The 18,147-nt window shown below is 33.7% G+C and overlaps 1 protein-coding gene across 8 annotated transcripts in view; it reads left to right on the forward strand.

The window, feature by feature from the left end:
- Positions 1-18,147, forward strand: part of LOC106873463 (voltage-dependent L-type calcium channel subunit beta-2) — a 210,815-nt gene that overhangs the window by 58,805 nt on the left and 133,863 nt on the right. For 3 of the 8 annotated variants that reach the window (XM_014920839.3, XM_089343529.1, XM_089343538.1), the window contains exon 1: positions 1,101-10,435. The exons of the other annotated variants lie outside the window; for them this stretch is intronic. In XM_014920839.3, coding sequence (XP_014776325.1) covers positions 10,358-10,435 — 78 coding nt within the window. In that variant the 5' untranslated portion in view covers positions 1,101-10,357. Of the gene's footprint in view, positions 1-1,100; positions 10,436-18,147 lie in introns of those variants that run through there. 8 annotated transcript variants of the gene reach the window in all.

The following is an 18,147-nucleotide window of genomic DNA, read 5'->3' on the forward strand; positions in this document are numbered from 1 at the left end:
AAAGTCTGCAGCTCTACAAGCAAAAGGATGACAAAATTGCAAGTGCTGCACTCAATAAGTTTTTGAGACATTTATGGTACCTCTCTGAGGAGCTTGTGACGCTTGCATTTTTTGATTCAGCTGTTTCGCATGAGACAAAAAACAAAATGAAGCATGCTCTGTAGAAACCAGTTGACTCAAAACTGAGCAAATGAGCATCAATGAATCCTGAAACAACTGCAGAATTTCATTACTGCCAACACAGAAAGATTCTTTGAAATCTCAGAGGTGTCTTGCACTTTTCTTGAAAAAAATACTGAAGAATGGAATGATGATGAAAGTTATGTGAATGCAAGAGATATCGCATATGGACTAAAAGTGGTAAATGACATTGCGGAAAGAGGATACGACTGATGAAGGAATACAACAAACTGATAACCAATGATGAAGAGCAGAAGCAATACCTTCTTCAAATTGTTAAAAGTTACAGGTCGTCACTCTCAAACAGAAACAAGAAAACATTACTCTTGCTTCATAAAAACAAAAATAAACTTACATAAGTGGTTATGATGTGCCTACTGGGGAAACTTCCACATAAAAAAAGTTAACATGATATACGTTGTACCTTACTACGTACTATAGCCTAGAATGTCATCATTTTTTCCAAACTAGGTTAACTAGGTACATTTCAAACCCGTTCCAATGAAAATATCAACAAAATAATATTTTTGAGCACAAACGGAGGTACATTTATTTTTAAAGCTTGGTAGCAACTTCTAATTTTCTCTTTTTCAACCCCAAATCTTGCATACAATGCTTTCTTAGGAATATGAATAAAATAGGAGGGTGTCTTCCTGAAAATTGAAAAAAGAAAAAAAATGTTTAATGCCTTTTTTGCATCACCCTAATATATATGCATACATACATATATATATATATATGCAAATATATATATATATATATATATATATATATATATATATATATATATATATATAAATATATATACAAACATATGTATGTATTTACATATATGTGTGTGTATGGGTGTTTGTATGTTAGTATCTCCTTGTCTTGTCATCATATCATAGTTGTAAACAAGTGCCGTGTGGTGATGGGACTTGTTTACAACTATCATGTTATGTGGTGTCGTTCAATTTTTGGTCTTCTTTGAAAACATATCTGACCATGGAGAAATATTACTTTACTTGGAAACTGGTGAAGGTTGGTGATAAGAAGGGCATCCGACCCTAGAAAATCTACCTCAACAAATTCTTTCTGACCCATGCAAGCATGAAAAAGTGGACATTAAAATGACAATGAAGATAATGATATATCTGTGTGTGTGTATGTGTGTGTGAATGCATGTATATATGTATATTGTATGTACATTTGTGTGTGTGTGTTTGGTTTAAACAACAATATGTGTACCTATCTCTACCTGTTTGTTTTCATTTTATTTAATAATTCCATTTTATTGCGTTCCATTCATATATACCATTTTTTTCAATTTAAGTTTGAATAAGGTAAAGTATACTTAGAACTTATTGCTTATTTCATGGCTATTTCTTTCTTTTTTTTTGTTGCTGTTTATTGCTTTTACTTGTTTTGTTTTCAATTTTTTTTTATACAAAACTTATTTTTGCATTATTTCAGGGAAATTAAGAAATTTATCAAACATTTCTGACTATTTTCCCTCACATATTTTCTTCTATAAGTTTCATTATAATTCTAATGGGGCTATCAAATATAATTCGGTAACGTTAATCATAAATTGCTGACACAGATTTAGTTTTACTTTGGAGTAAGCCTACTTCCATACCTCAGGCTAAACTACTGCTTTAAGGAAATATAGATTACACTTTACATATTGAATAACAGTGTTTACCTTATTTATTTATCTATGTGTAAACTCTTGATTTTTATCTTGGAAATTTGCAGTATTGATTTTTGACAAATGTATTTACTACTTCTAAACATTCATTTCTTCAGATCATTGTCTTTGAGAGCCATTCACCTTACACACTGTTCTTGCTCATGCAGCTTATGTGCTTTGAATATGAGTTGTCAGCTGACCAACAATACCATTACATCATCTATGCAACCTTTTATTAGACTGCTTTCTTCTGATTAAATTTCTAGAAAGATTTTCATTTTAATGACACGATATTCAATAGCTTTTATGTGAAATTTATTTATCTAATTCATTATTTTATTTATCTTGAATTTTATCAGAAAAGGAAAACAAACATTATAGTATCTTTAAAAGCTTTATGTTCTTTGAATATTTGATATGATATAATCGATGTATATCACATAAATAATTGAGTTTGAATTAATATTTGACCAATTAGTTTTAGATATGTTTGATTTGATAATAATGGTAGTGATGATGGTTTATTTTGACTCAGCATAAGGTCAGTTTTGTAGAATCTTTATGTAGTCAATCAATAGTCACTTGAATTAACTTATCATATTACTGGCATTTATTTTACCAGCTTGGTACTGATGAATGTCAATGTTCATTGATATTTAATGTGACCAATCATTGTTTTTATTTTTGATCTTTGTTCTGTGCTTATTCTATGAATAAGCCAGGTTTCTTCCACAAGATCCTTTGATTAGATACTATGTGAAGTTAATTATGTGTTAAGTTTAGTTTTTCCAGCTCAGCATCCAGACTTAACTTCACTACAGTTCATATCCGTGTTTCACTTAGTTTTGATCCTGTATTTCCTAAATATGGACCAGCTAGCTAAGTAAATATTCATGAAAATACTCACGTGTCCTAGGTTAGCTGATGTCTGAATGTTATGTTCTATTTTTCGGATCTGTATTTGTGAAGGATGTGCATCTTGCACTGTAATGCTAGATATATGTATGTGGGATATAAGTGATTGCTCAGAAACTGAAAATAGGAAAGTGTGAAAAGAAAGAGAAATGGGAGTGTGAAAAGTAGCTGCAAGAAGGTGTGAGAAACAGAGCTAGAGAGAGAGAGGGTGACAAAGGAAAAGCATATACAAACTAAGTGGCTAGGGGAAAGAGATAGAAAGAAGGATAGATAAAGAAAAAGAGAGTGAGAGATAGAGAACAGGCACAGATGTTGTAACCGTGAGTGAAAGAGAGAGAGAGAGAGAGAGAGAGAGAGAGAGAGATGGGGGAGGGAGGGAGGTAGAAGAGAGAAAGAGAGAAGAAGACTGAAATGTGAGAGAAATAAGATAGGACAGATGTTGCAGTCAACACATGCACACACATCACACACATACACTCACAGAGAGAGAGAGAGAGGGAGAGAGAGAGAGAGAGAGAGGGAGAGAGAGAGAGGGAGAGAGAGAGGGAGAGAGAGAGAGAGAGAGAGAACAAAGTACAAAGTACAACCACTGCTGCTATGATAGATGTATAGATAGAGAAAAAGGAAGAAAGAAAAAGCTAGGACAGTCACTGCTGCCAGCAGAGAGAGAAAGAAGGAAAATACGAATGCTACTATTGAGAGATAGATAGAAAGTGAAACAGTAATAAACGAATTGATTAAGTCAATTCAATTTGTCAGACAAAAAAAAAAATAACCCCACAAAACAAAAAAAATGTTTATATTTATGTGAGTGTTTAGTGCAAGTTGGAAATATGTAATCACTTCCAATAATACATAACACAGTAATACATTGAAATCTTATTTTCCTTCTGGTTTTGATAACTTCTTTCAATCATAGAATGATCTGTGAACTTAGCAGGCATTGCCAAAGATAATCTGGTATTTTAGACGGCTTGTAAACATTTTGTATTTTCAGAAAATACAAATCTGAACGGATAATTAATTTCTTTTTGTGTCTATAAATTAATTTTTAGTGACATGGAAATTTATAAAAATACACTTTTATTTTTAATATGTATTTTAATCTTATTTACTTACTTGTGAATATTCCCAACACAAAATAAGCTTTATAGCATTGCTTTATTTACTTTTTCTGTTGCAGCATCATATTGCCTGGTTATGCGAGGCTTTCTGAACGTTAATACTTATTGATTTAAATGAATAGGTTTAAGGTTTAAAAGATAGGGCTACATATTCATAACAATAGATCAGACACAAAAACATTTCATCAGCATCAAAGGAAATACAGCGTTCAATCAAGTGTAAAACCTGATGATAGACCGAGCAGATGACACATTGTGTCATATGACTGATTGGAAAGAGCAAATGTCTTATCATGTGACCAATAGGCATGAGAAGAAAACATGGTGTTAAAATATTTATTTGCTCTCTGTTAAAATTCTATGGGTAGTAGCACAGTTTTTCACTATGTCAAGGTTATTTACCAAGATTGAACAGACGAAAACATTAAGTTAGGTAGTTTCAGTTATTTTTCACAACTTTATTCAGTTGTCTTTTATTTTCCTCATGAATTGTTCATTTTGAGAATTTAACTTTGAGACAGCACTACTTACAATTAAATTTGAACTTAACTGAAATGATCCTTTAGGTGGTTGAGTTAATTTTTACCTGATTTGACACCACCACCTGGCCTCATGGTGTCTTTTGGAGAGAATTCATTCTGTTGCAAGCATTTTGGCTAGGTCTCTCTAGTCAGAGGATATTCTGATGTGCTCCTGATAGACTGCTACAGAAACACAAAACAATGGTGCTTTCTCCCTTCCCTCAACAATCTAGAACCACTATAAATGATGTGTTGCCCTTCCTCCTCTGGCTAAATCATAAAGAAAAATTACAAATCATATAGTAAAAAAAAAACCTTATATTTATACTCTTGTTTTTCTTTTCTTTTTTCTTTTTATCTGAATAACTTTTAATTTCATTACACACACTATGAACATTATTTAGGCATACAGTTACATAAGTTGTTCTCAAATTTTTATTTTTTATTTTTAAATAGTTTCAAAAGTCAGAAGTTTGAATGGATTAAAAAGGCTTATCTGAATATCCATTTATAACATCTTAACCTTTCTTAGACATGTAATAATATAATAATAAAATATATATTTTAATAATGTGTCTGTCAAGTAGTGAAGCAGTATAGTGACAATAGTTGAAAATCAATGAGCTAAATTTGTAGACAAATATCCAGATTAAGAAACTAAGAATTCATTTATTTTATTTTTGTTACATATTTGGTACCATTGGTACAAGACATTATTTAACAACCTAATAACCTTAGTTATTAAGGTCAAGTTCAATATTTTTATAATTTTCTACTTTTAAGAAATGATATCTAAATCATTTTCAAGTTTCATTGCACCTGTCTGAGACAGGTGACTCATAATATTTCATCAGTAGCACCATTCTTATGTGAGAATCATATTCATCTGCCAATTGGAGTAATATTTTTTCTTTAATCTGATGACTAATGATTAATGTTGATAGCTTAGTTTTAAAAAAAATTCTAAATTAAATTTAGTAGTATCACATATTGCCTAGGAAACTCACCTTTTCTTTCTTTCTAGGCAAAAAGTATAATACATGGCCTCTGTATATGCATAATATATTTGTATATGAAATGTTTAGTTGAGGTTCTACCTTAAAAATCTGTTGTTAGTAGTTATGGAAACTTATTGCATTCAAATAAATTTAAAAAAAAATTTTGTTAACCCTCCAAGGACTCACCAACAAACTACATCTTGCACACAACTGTGTTGTCTCCTCACTCTGTCCATTCTGTGTCTGTAACAATAGTTTCTGTTTCTCTGAACTAGTTTGTTGCTTGTTATGATCACAAGCATGGTTATATGGTCAAAACAATATTTCTTGGATAAAGCGTCTTATTAGACGAAGACTGTATGGCAGTCTTATTGCAATCACTGATATCATTTAAAGGAGAACCATATATTTTTAAAGGACATTGCTGGAGAGTTAAGCAGGAACTCATTAATGGTACAGTTTTGTGGATACCCCAACGTGGATACGTTGCAAGATCCTTCATTGACCAGTTCTGTATGGGCATGGGACATTGGGATGATTTGACAGTATCCCAGCAAGTTGGCAGTATGGTATGGGTGTTGAGGATTTCTGTAAGGGCTCCAGAGCTATCCCACATAATAAGGGTGAATATGAATGAAGGGTGTGAGCGGAATGGAATGGCAAAGAGAGAAAATGAATGAGGGTAGCAAGGATCTAGTGGGAAACATTGAAAGAAAATGAGGTGTGGGGAGTCGTAGGGGTAGGCGATGGAGGGAGAGATGAGAGAGTGTTAAAGTAGCAGAGTAGCTGCTGGGAAGGACATTGAAAGAAAAAGAGGCAGAAAGGGAGTGGTAGATGGCAGTGAGTGAGTAAATATCACAGGTGATAAGTTAAGATTTCTAAATGATAGAGTGATGATTGAAGTGAGTGAGGAGCTGAATGGAGGAAGTAAGGTGGGTATAGGTGGAGTGATGAAGATGGACTAATATATTCTCACGTATAGGCTTACTGAAGGATGATGAGGGTGGTATGGATGGTGCCATTCATATTTGTAAGGTTTATAGGAGGTGAGGAGAGAAGAGATGAGGGGTGTGAGTACATTCACTTCAATATGTGTGTGTGTGTGTGTGTGTGTGTGTGTGTGTGTGCATGTGTGTGTGTGTAGGTCTAGGCATGGCTGTGTCGTTAAGCAGTTCCCTTTGCAATCGCATGGGTTTGAATTCTGTCCCCTTCTGTGGCACTTCAGAGAGGTATCTTCTTTTATAGCCAAGACCAAATGATAGCCTGGCTTGTGAAGTGGAATTGGTTAATGGTTCCATGTTGGTATGGGTCGGAGAGTTTAACAGGATCCAGTAGATTGAAGAATTGCATTGTAATTGCATTGTACTCTAATATCTGCTTTCGCATGATTTCTATGGCTAGATGCCCTTCCTTATGCCAAATGCTTTACAAAGTAAACTGTGTGCTTTTTGTATGGCACCAGCACTAGTGAGGTCACCATGTGGCTCACAAGACTAAGATCCCTTTTGATTAAGTAGGACTACAGCAGAGAAAGGTAACTCTGTGCTAGGAGATGAGAAGTTAAAGTATGAAAGAAGGGGTCAGGACATAACAGATTTCTTGTTGTAGAGGTGCTATATGGTTGTTCACATTATAGAGGACTGACCAGAATGGAACTGGAAAGAGAGACAGATGAGGTGTCAAGATGGACCCAGAAGCTGCAAGGTGAAGAGAAGAAAATGGAGACTAAAAAATAACGAGTGAGGGTGGGTAGTAGTTGCAAGGGTGTATGGGGAGAGTGAGTGTTTGTTAAAGATAGTGAATTGGTGAATATAATGAAGGACAAGAGTTGTGGACCAGTTGAGAATAGACAGAGGGAAGGTAGGGCAGACTGGGTAATGACTGTAGAAATTGGGTAGGGTTGAGGAGTGAATGTAGTGAATTAAAGACAACGGTGAAAGGGTGATCAATAATGCAATAATTTTTTTTGAAGCTAAGTACTTATTCTATTGGTCTCTTTTGCTGAACCACCAAGTTACAGGGATGTAAACATGCCAACACTGGTTGTTAAGTGGTGGTGGTGGTGGGGGGGGCAATACACACACACTCATATACACACGAGGGGCTTCTTTCAGTTTCCCTCAACTAAATCCACTCACAAGGCTTTGGTTCGCCTGGTGCTATAGCAGAAGGCACTTTCCCAGGGTGCTATGCTGTGGGTCTGAATGTGGAATCATGTGATTGGGAAGCAAACTTCTTACCACACAGCCATGCCTGTGTCTTATGTTGAATCCTCCTTTAAAAACATTATTGTTCAAGGTAGTCATATCTATTACTAAGCATGCCTTCTCTATATTTTGTACTATTAACTCTGGTTGTTTTGTTTTGATTGTCTGGCTAGTGTATACCATAAAACCCTATAACATTGTGGGCTCTTCAAATTCAGTGTCTGGATCTAGATACTGCTCATACTATTTTTTTTTTTCCATGTGAAGAGCTCCAAAACTGCTGCAGATCTTTCAGTAGATGTATTAATCAACCTTATGAACCTATCTTTATATTTCAAAGTACCAAAATAAGCTGTACCTGGCACGATTTTGCTTATGTTTTACTAAGTAGCCTTTTGCTGCTTTATCTTTATCTGCATATATAAACAGAAAAGATAGGTAAGGGATTCCTGATAAACTGTAAAGACAAGAAAATTAGTCAGATCAATCCCAACGCCAAGCTACCCCACAAAATGGCCCCCATGGGCCTAATTTTACTATAAGAGTAAATACAAATGGATGTAATTCTGTATGTGTATGTGTGTGTATGCATATGTATGTATGTATGTATGTATGAATGTATGTATGTATGCATGCATATATGCATGCATGCATGAATGTATGTATACACGTATGTGTGTTTGTATATACATACATACATACATACATACATGTGAGGCTTCTTTTAGTTTCTGTATATTAGAGCCATTCACAAGGAACTATGTGGTTGGGAAGCAAACTTTTTATTATACCACCACACCTGCATCTATTTAAGTATATAAAACCTTATGAAGACAGTGTCACAACATGGCTAGTCCAAAGTTAAGAAATTTATAGTATGCCAAATTTCTTTCAAGGTCTTTTAATTTTCAAATAATAGGAATTTTGAGAATATAGAAAGTTGAGTGAACAACTAGCTCAACATGTCATGACCAATTTGCATTGTATCAGTGAGTTTAATGCAGATGCCTATGCAAATAATGCTTTTGAATTTTGACATAAGCAACGAATTGAATATGTAGCAGTTCCATATTGCAGTTAGTTTTTTTTTTGACACCTGTACATGACTATTGTTTATTTTATTGACCTCACAAGGATCACAAACAAAGTTTACTGACAGAAAAATTGAAATCAAAATGCTAAAGGGACATAACTAAATATATTTAAAAAAAACAAAAAAAAACATTCCAACGCTTCACCTATCAGTTAATCTATTAAACTACCTACCTGTACTAATAACTGCACCAATAATGATTATTAATGGTTACAATTTCTGTTTATTAAATATTTTTCAGTTTAATAGTCATAAGATCTCACTGACAAATCAGCATACTAATAATATTCAAATTTAATTAGAATTTCCTCACTGCCATATTGCTTTTTTAAAAATATTTTATATTTCTTCCCTAGACCTGTTGTTGAGTGTGACTTCCTGAATATTTTTGTTTCCTTTTTCACATTCTTGTCTACCCATCATACACCAGCTGTCATCATTGAACAACATTGACCGTCCCTTGCTTTTAGAATTGTACATCATGTAACAATGAATATGTTAATGGTGATAATATTTATTAAATCCACTGATTTGGTGAATTGAGAAAATTACTGTCACACCATATATAAATATTTGATTAATTCTAAATTAAATTCTTTTTAATTTCCTTTGCATATGTGAAAAATTCTTTACTAAAAACAAATTCACCAGACCTCCCATTGTTATTTATCTGATCAATTAATTCTTATCTCCCACTCTTTTGATATTATATACATGTGAAGCACGAGTAATGCTTGTACAACCTTTGATGATATCATCACAACCATTACTGCAGCAGATTCCACTGCATTTTGCAGCTTCCTTTTTTCATTCTGCTGCTTAAGTTGGCTTTACATCATTTGATTGATGCTGCTTGGTAACATTAATATTTGTAGTTGCATTGTTGTTGTGGTTTTAGCGATGGCATTAGCGGTTGCAATGGTGATGGTGACAAAAAAAAAAAAGTGTTTATTTTAGTGGCATTAGTATTTACAAGACATTTTGACTGATTTTACTCTCCATTTGTTTTATTTTTTTCTTTCAATTTTTAAAGATATCTGCCACTTTAATTTCACTACCTTCTTGTATCAATGTCATATGATATTGACTATTTCTGCTAGAAACCAACATTACTGGCTGTAGTTTTACTGCTATCTTTGCCTTGGCAACGGTAGCATCAGCTTCTTCTGTCTGAGCAGCAAGCCTCCTCTCAATGCAGCACTGATGAAGCTGGCTTTTCAGAGAGCCATGTTGGATGGAGAAAGTGGAAGGCAGAGAAGGCTACTGATTAGGGCTGGAGGTCAAATATTACATTATGGGATAGCTGAGAATAAATTACTTAGCCTGGTTCATAGTTTATTTTGCTTCCTGACAAGATATTACAACTATTCTTTTGTTTTCTATTTTGTACTTCCCTCTATAGAGAGAAAATAATCTGACTTATTTTGCATGAAGACAAAAACAAAAAACAAACACAAAATCAGAATCATAAAAACAAAACAATTACACTGTTATGCTACAAATAGACTTGGTGTTTTATATTTTTTTCATGTTTAATCTTAACACAAGTGTTTGCTTGTGTCGTAAACATTTCATTTGGCTTTCAAGGAAAACCAATTGTAGCTATATTCATGTGATCTGTATGTAAAATGACATCCAAATATAATGTATGACACAGAGAAACAGAGAATGGGCCGAATGCGGAAGATCCTGTCTGGCCTGAGTGACATTGACTCTCTTGTGGTGACTATTTTACTCTTTTTTTCGCAAAAAAAAAAAAAAAAAAATTTTTTTAATTCCCTAATTCTAGATAAGCATGTTTTGAAAATTTATTTATTTACTTATATACATTGCTCATTATATCTTTCTATTTGGCTGATTTTTCTGTAAAATGTTTTATAAGTACCAGTTTTATGAATTTTACATAGATTGTCTTAAAGGTCACTACAAGTTGTAGTGCAGATGATGCACCAAAATAATGGTATAGCAGGACATTCCACATGCTGGACTAATTGTTTATATATAAATATAGTAATACCTTAATAGTGAGATGTTATCATAAATAATAAAAGGGGATAAATACCACCAAATATCTATTGACAACCTGAGCTCATTGGAATTATACATGTTTGTGAGTGTATTTGTGCTAAAATTTGTTTTTGCTTCTGTGTATGCATGTGTGTGTGTGTACACATTTGTGAGCGTGCATGTGTTTGTGTATGTGTGTGAGTGTATGCGCATGTGTGTGATTATATGTGTTATCAAATAATTTATATATGTAAACAAATACTATTTTCAAGAAATAAATATGCTAGCTTTCTCCAAGTCAGCAAAAATTAAGCATTTTATTCCTTTTTGTTAGTATTATATTTAGATACACTTCTTATCTATTAGTATGTTAATTTGATATATAATTTAATACACACACTTGAGCACACATGTGTATAGTGTATATATATGTATATATATATATGCATATATATTTACACAATAATTGGTGTGTGCATGTGTGTGTAGGAATGTTTATGTATGTATATATTATATATATATATATATATATATATATATATATATATATATATATATATATGTGTGTGTGTGTGTGTGTGTGTGTGTGTGTGTGTGTGTATATATTAGCTGTTCAATGATTAATTGGTTATTTCTACATGTTTAATCAACTCCCTCTCTAAACCATTAAATATTTACCATCATGTTTGCATTTGTATTTTGTGTTTGCATGTGTCTTTCTGCTCTTGCATACATGTACATATGTGTGTTTTTTAGTGTGTGTGTGTGTGTGTGTGTGTGTGTGTGCATTGTCAATATTTATGTTTGTGAACATGTTTTTGAAAATTAATGTAAATCACTGGTTTTATTTTTACTTCTTGATAGATATAAAATATCTTGCTACTTTATACAACTGTGGAGGTCATGAACTTGTTATTTGGTAACTGGCAGTAATGATGTCACAAATACAGTTCACTAAAAGACTGCTTGCAAAATACTTAAATAAATATATAAAATAATTAATAGGGTGAGAAAGTCAGAAATTTCTATATGTGAGTATTATATAGTCACATGAAAAGCAAATTTGTTTTCTTGCCAACAGTACACCAAATCTTAGATTGTGTATAAAAGAATCCATAAAGACTTTTCACAGGTAGTGCTTCCAAAAAAATAAATGCATTATTTTATTGACCCTGGAGAAGATGAAAGGTGAAGTTGAAATCTTGCTAAGGTTAACTTTGCTTTTTATCGGTCTAGGATCAATAAAATATAGTACCAGTCTAGTACTTAGGTTGAATGTATTAGCTAATCCTCTCCCATCAAAAATTACTAGCTTTGTGCCAAATTAGAAAGAACTATTATTATTATTATTATTATTATTATTATTATTATGAAGCTGCGAGAATTATTGGCACATTGGACAAAATGCTTAGTAGCATTTTGTCTGTCTTTATTTTCTGAGTTCAAATTCTGCTGAAGTTGACTTTGCTTTTCAACCTTTTGGGGTCAATAAAATACATACTAGTCGAAAGTGGGGTTGATGTATACCCTCCCCTTATACCCTCCCCTGAAATTGCTGACCTTGTGCCAAAATTTGAAATTATTATTATTATTATTATTATTATTATTATTATTATTATTATTATTATTATTATTATCATCATTATTATTAAGCTGGGAGAATTGTTGGTACACTGGACAAAATGCTTAGTGGTATTTCATCTGTCTTTATGTTCTGAGTTCAAATTCCACCAAGGTCAACTTTGCTCTTCATTCTTTTGGGGTCAATAAAATAAGTACTAGTTCTTGACTAGCCTCCTCCCACCAAATTCCAAGCCTTGTGTCTATAGAAGAAAGAATCATTGTGAAGAAGTATCATTATTACGTTTATTATCTTTTATTATATTACTTTTATTTTAGTATACAAAGTATATTATTTGTTAATCATAGAATAGGGCATTAGCATCTGATGTGGAGAAACTGTCTCTAAAAATTTTGAATTCTGATTGCAGTCATTTCACTTTGTTTAAGACAAGTATAGACATCACACAATTTCATTCCTGTGACCCTATAAATCATGAGTTCTCTGTATATGTAAGAAATTCATATTGTTCAAAGTCAGTGATTCTGCCAATTGTCAAGTATATTCTAAACAACATTGTTTACAATATCATTATGACATCATGTTACTGCCATAATTGAATAAATATTCATGGTGTATGCTTGTTTATAGGTCTGTGAGGTTGTGTGTCTTTTTTCTTTTTTTAGCTCACATTGTAAACATTCAAAGCTATACAATGATCTGAGTTGGGTAATTGAAAGTAGTGAAAAACATAGGTTAGGTTTCTGTATTTATAAATCTAAAACTCCAAATGCTACAAATGTGCAAATATTAAAAATAATTTCCAGATTAAATTTACAGAAATATTTTATGAGTTATTTCCCTTGAATACACTGACTTGCCAACTTATTGAGCTCAAGCTAAAGTTTTTCTAATTTTGTGAGATTACATTTAAATATATGAGATTAATGTTTTCTCTCGGGTGCTATTCACCTGTTAATTAACACAGCTCAGAGACAGTTCCTTAGCAAAGAAGAGTTACAATTTAGGACATCTTTCAGGCAGTCAATTGCAGGTGGAATGTTAGAGCAGAAACTGAAAAATAATGTACATTATTTTTCTGAACTGACATAATGTTAATTATATATAATTATACATTTTTAGCAAAAATCTTTTAATTAACCATTATTCCAGTGTTTTGTTGTTGTTGTTTAGAATATACTTATTGATTGGTGGAATTATTAGAGTGTTGGGCAAAACACTTTGTGGTATTTTAGCTCTTAATGTCCTAAGTTTATTGCCTGTTGAGGTCAACTTTGCCTTGCATTCTTCCTGGGTGAATAACATAAAGTACCAGTCAAGTACTGATATTGATGTAATTGACTCTTTATTTCTCTATAACTGCTGGGTTGTACCTAAAAATAGGATCGCCCCCACCCCCACTCACAAAACAAACAAACCTAGAAATACTTGGCTTCTCAGGAAAAGAGTAAAAGAAACTGACAGATTCTCCAAATCCAATCTATCAGCAACACAGTGAAGATTTGTAAGACATTCCAAAAATTGTCCATGTGAGGATCTTATGTGAATAGTGGCACTCATTTGGGTGTATGCATTGGCAGTTCAACCAACACACTGACTCAACCACTTACTTACAAACACCAGGAACTGTCTTAACTCACAAAGTCTTGTTGCTTTGTTAGTAACTGGTTTGAACTCTCTCAAAAAGAGTTTGAATTAAACTCAAAGAAAAATCACACACACATCCATAGCATCATCATGATTTAATGTCTATGTTCCATGCTAGCATGGCTTGGACAGTTTGTCTGGACTGCATTGTTCTCCTGTATCTGTTCTAGCATGGTTTCTGTGCTTGGAGGCTTTTCCTAATGACAATCATTTTACAGAATGTGCTGCCTGTTTTTACCTAATTTCAGCTCTAGTCAAGTTGCCATGTGGCTTGTAAGTCTAAGATCCTCTTCGACTGAGTTGGGTTACTGTAGAGATGGAAGCAGGTTTATGTTAGGAGATGACAGGTTAAAATTTGAGACAAGGGCCAGAACAGAACAGGTTTCTTGCTGAAAAGGAGTTACATGGCTACATACATTATAGAAATGAGTGTGGGAGTGGTTAGGATGAACATGGAAAGAGAGGTAGAATAGTGTTGATAAAATGTCAGAGTAGACCCTGAAGGCACAAGGTGAATGCAAGGGGAAGTGGAGTTAGAACAGAAAGTGAGGGTGAATAGAAGTTGCAAGAATATGGGAGAGTGAGAGATAGATAGAAATTGGAAATAGGTGATGGGGTTAATATAAGAAAGAACAAGTGTTGAGGAATAAGTAGGGAAGGTAGTGAAGAGTAGCTGATAACTGTAGAAATTGGGTAGATTTAAGGGGTGGATGAAGTGAATGATGCTTATGAATTGGGGGTAGGTAAGGACGTGTAGGGGATGACATACAGTGCAGAAAAAGAGGGGAAGAATCATAATAATGATAGAGGATGTGTGTGTGTGTGTGAGAGAGAGAGAGAGAGAGAGAGAGAGAGAGAGAGATGACATGTGGTTTTAGGTTGCAAAAGTGTTGGGGGTAGAGGCAGGTTTAGTGAATGAGGAGCATCAGAGATATATAATGGTAGAGAAGGTCCAGATGGGTGTTCTGTGTAAAATGTGGTGGAGAGGACTGTATTAAGAATAGAGGATGGATATTAAGTGAATTGGCTCTGGGTAGCAAGAAAAGTGGTATCAAGGAAAAGTTAGTGAAGAATGCAGTTCTGCTCACAATTAATTACAGCTGCAGAATACAGCATTTAAAAAGTTGGTGGGTAGTGGGGGTGTCTTGAAGAAGAAACTGGGAAAAAGAACCCAATTGTGCATGTATATACATATTGTACTTCCAGAATCTCAGTTTTGCCATGATGGGTGGATCTTGAAAACTGCATTTTTCCAGTCTTCTCAGTCCCTTGTCATCCCTGTGAAGTTCATGGTCCTGAAATCAGCCTACACTACTTTGTCTCATGTCTTCCTAAGTTTTCCTTCTTCTGTGAGTTCTGTTCACATTAAGTGAATGACACTTCTTTATACAGCTGATCACATTCCATACCAGTGCAATCTTTTTCTTACCTACTACATCTGACCAGTTTTTTCTCTCAATACATTTGTACTTTGTTGTTTATACACACTTATACTGCATATTCAATGAATCATGTTAATTTGATTTCTTTCCAGTCTTCTTAACTCCTCTGCAAATGAGGTTCATGTCTCACTAGCATGCAGCATTGCAATTCTAACACAAGCATCATACAATTTGCCCTTCACTCTGAGGGAAAAGACCTTTGTTGCCAAACCAGTTGTAGCAGTTTCAATTTTTTCCAAACTGTTCTTATCCTGACTGCTATACTTTCAGAGCAACCACCTCTCCTGCTAATAACATCTCCTAAGGTAACAAAAGCTATCAATCACTTCAATTGAGCCATCTGAGCATTTAAAGGAATCAATTTCCAGTGTGCTACATAATGCTTCAGTGTACCTGTCACATATAAAGGCTACTTTTTCTGTTAGTCTTCCTGTGATTTCACTACACTTCTTGCGTGTCCATTTGCTGACATTAGGTACAGTGTACAAAGTTCATACCTTTCTCTTTTCTGCATATCAAATAAGGCTATTTCTTGAAGATACCAGGGTCCTGTCTTCTTTTCTACTTGTTAAAATCTCATTCTTTGCTAAGTCTAGAATTTCCTCTCTAATTCCATTATAGGTCATGAGCATATAGAATTCACTTGGACAGCCAGTCTTAAACTCTTCTGTCATGGACTATGATGAATAGAAGTGGACTAAGGACTGAACCTTGATAGATTCCTACCTGCAAACTAAATTCATTACTGAAATTATTGTTGACTCTTGCTTACTGTATCAATACATAACTTTTACAGTCCTTATAGATTTTACATCTACACATAATTTTCTTAGTGATTACTAAATTACTAAATGGACATCTTCTCCAGGTCAAGAAAATGTCAGGAATAGTGTTTTACTCTTAGCCAAGCATATCTCCTGCAGTTGCCTCACTAGGAAAATTTCATCTATGGTACTCCTTCTGAGCATGAAGTCAAACTGCATCTGAGTTTGCTTTGTCATCAGTAAATTGTGCTTTAACTTTCTATGAGACCTTCATAACCTGATCCAGTAGTTTGATTCCTCCATAATTTCCTCTTTCTAAGAGATCTCTTTTGCTGTTCTGGCAGCTGATGATAAAACTACTATGCCAATCATTGGATATGACACCTTGTATAACTTGATTAACTATCAGGATGGTAATCATGTATCCTACTTCAAATATTTTATGCATCTATCCCTAATAGACCTACAGTTCTTTTTCCTGCCATGCCCGTAAATGCTTTATCTATGATGTTACTATTAACTCAAATTACTGTTCCTTCTGTAGGGTTAGTGTGAGGTAGTCCCTCTTTATTTCATGCATTCTCTATATTCAGCAGCCTCTCATAATAGCCCTTCCATGCTTTCATCATTTTGAATACACTTCTCAACAGTGACATCTTGGTTTTCTCTCATAAGCACTGTCTCACTATCCAAAGCATTTCATACCTCTGATCCTCACATTGCATTTCTCTTCTTTCATGCCTTACCCTTAACCTAGTATACCTGTTACCTAGCTGCTCTTCTAGCCATTTCATAGTGCTCTCTACTGTCACCTTCCTTCCAAGTCTGATGCACTAACAATTCTGCAGATCTACCACCCTAACATATGATAATGTATAATAATAATAATACTGGTTTTCATATTTTGTGTAAGAACATGGATAAGCGATGTGGTGGTTGGCATCTTTGTGTATATGATAATGTCTGTTCTGCTGCTATGAACTAGAGTATTGTGTATAAGTAGTGTGAAATTATGACTGACTTGGCTGCTCTCAGTATCTATTGCTAGTTAGAATAAATGACATCATATATCAATTGCTTATATTGTAAACAATTAAACCCATTTATGAAGGTTTAATCTTGGTGTTGTCATCCATCATACAATATATCAATTTTATGCTGATTCACAGCTTAGTCATAAGGTTCTTCTTTTCTTACCTGTTCAGCTACAAGGCAAATAGGATGAGGGATCAATTCTAAAATCCAAATTGTGTTGGTCAAAGTCTTAGATCTGGATCTTGGTGATTTTGTAACAATTTTTACACTTATGCTTTATTTTCTCTGAAGAAGGAAAGAGATTTAAAAACAAAGGAAGCTTGTAGAGCCATATCTATGAGTATTTTGTTGAGTTACAGTTGTGAGGCTAAGTCACATTCTGATTTTAATTCAATATCAATAAAAGAACCTGGACTAGATAAATCTCTTAAATGCTTATAACTGTAGTTTTCTTGTCTCCTGTTACAATTCCATTTCTGTCTTGCAATATAATTTGACCTAGTGCTCGACTTGTATTTTATTGTGTTGAACTTAGAAGGACAAATGGCAAAGTTGATTTCAATGAGATTGGAATTCAGAATGTAAAAGACCATAACTAAATATTTTGTCCGAAACTTTCATGATCCTGCAAACTCACAACTCAACAGTAACAGTCTTGCACAAACTTTATAAAGTTTATTGTTTGCAATATATATCGGTGACAAAATTTGCAGAATTCACTTCCACTAAAGTTTGAAAACTTCCAAAATTTTCTAGTCAGAAATCATCATCATCATCGAATATAATAATTGTTTCAGTGTTGCTTATAACTTATACATGTCATTCTTCCTCATAGTTTTTTCTGGTTATACTAAAGCACAATGTTATATATTCCTATTCTCTGGCAGGCTGATATTGCAGTGGTTAATTCTCAGCAAATGGAATATGTGACCCAGTTTTGATTAGCAACAGGAATGA

Source organism: Octopus bimaculoides, chromosome 2, assembly GCF_046866305.1.
Source record: "Octopus bimaculoides isolate indiv1 chromosome 2, ASM4686630v1, whole genome shotgun sequence".
NCBI classification, from domain to species: Eukaryota; Metazoa; Mollusca; class Cephalopoda; order Octopoda; family Octopodidae; genus Octopus; species Octopus bimaculoides.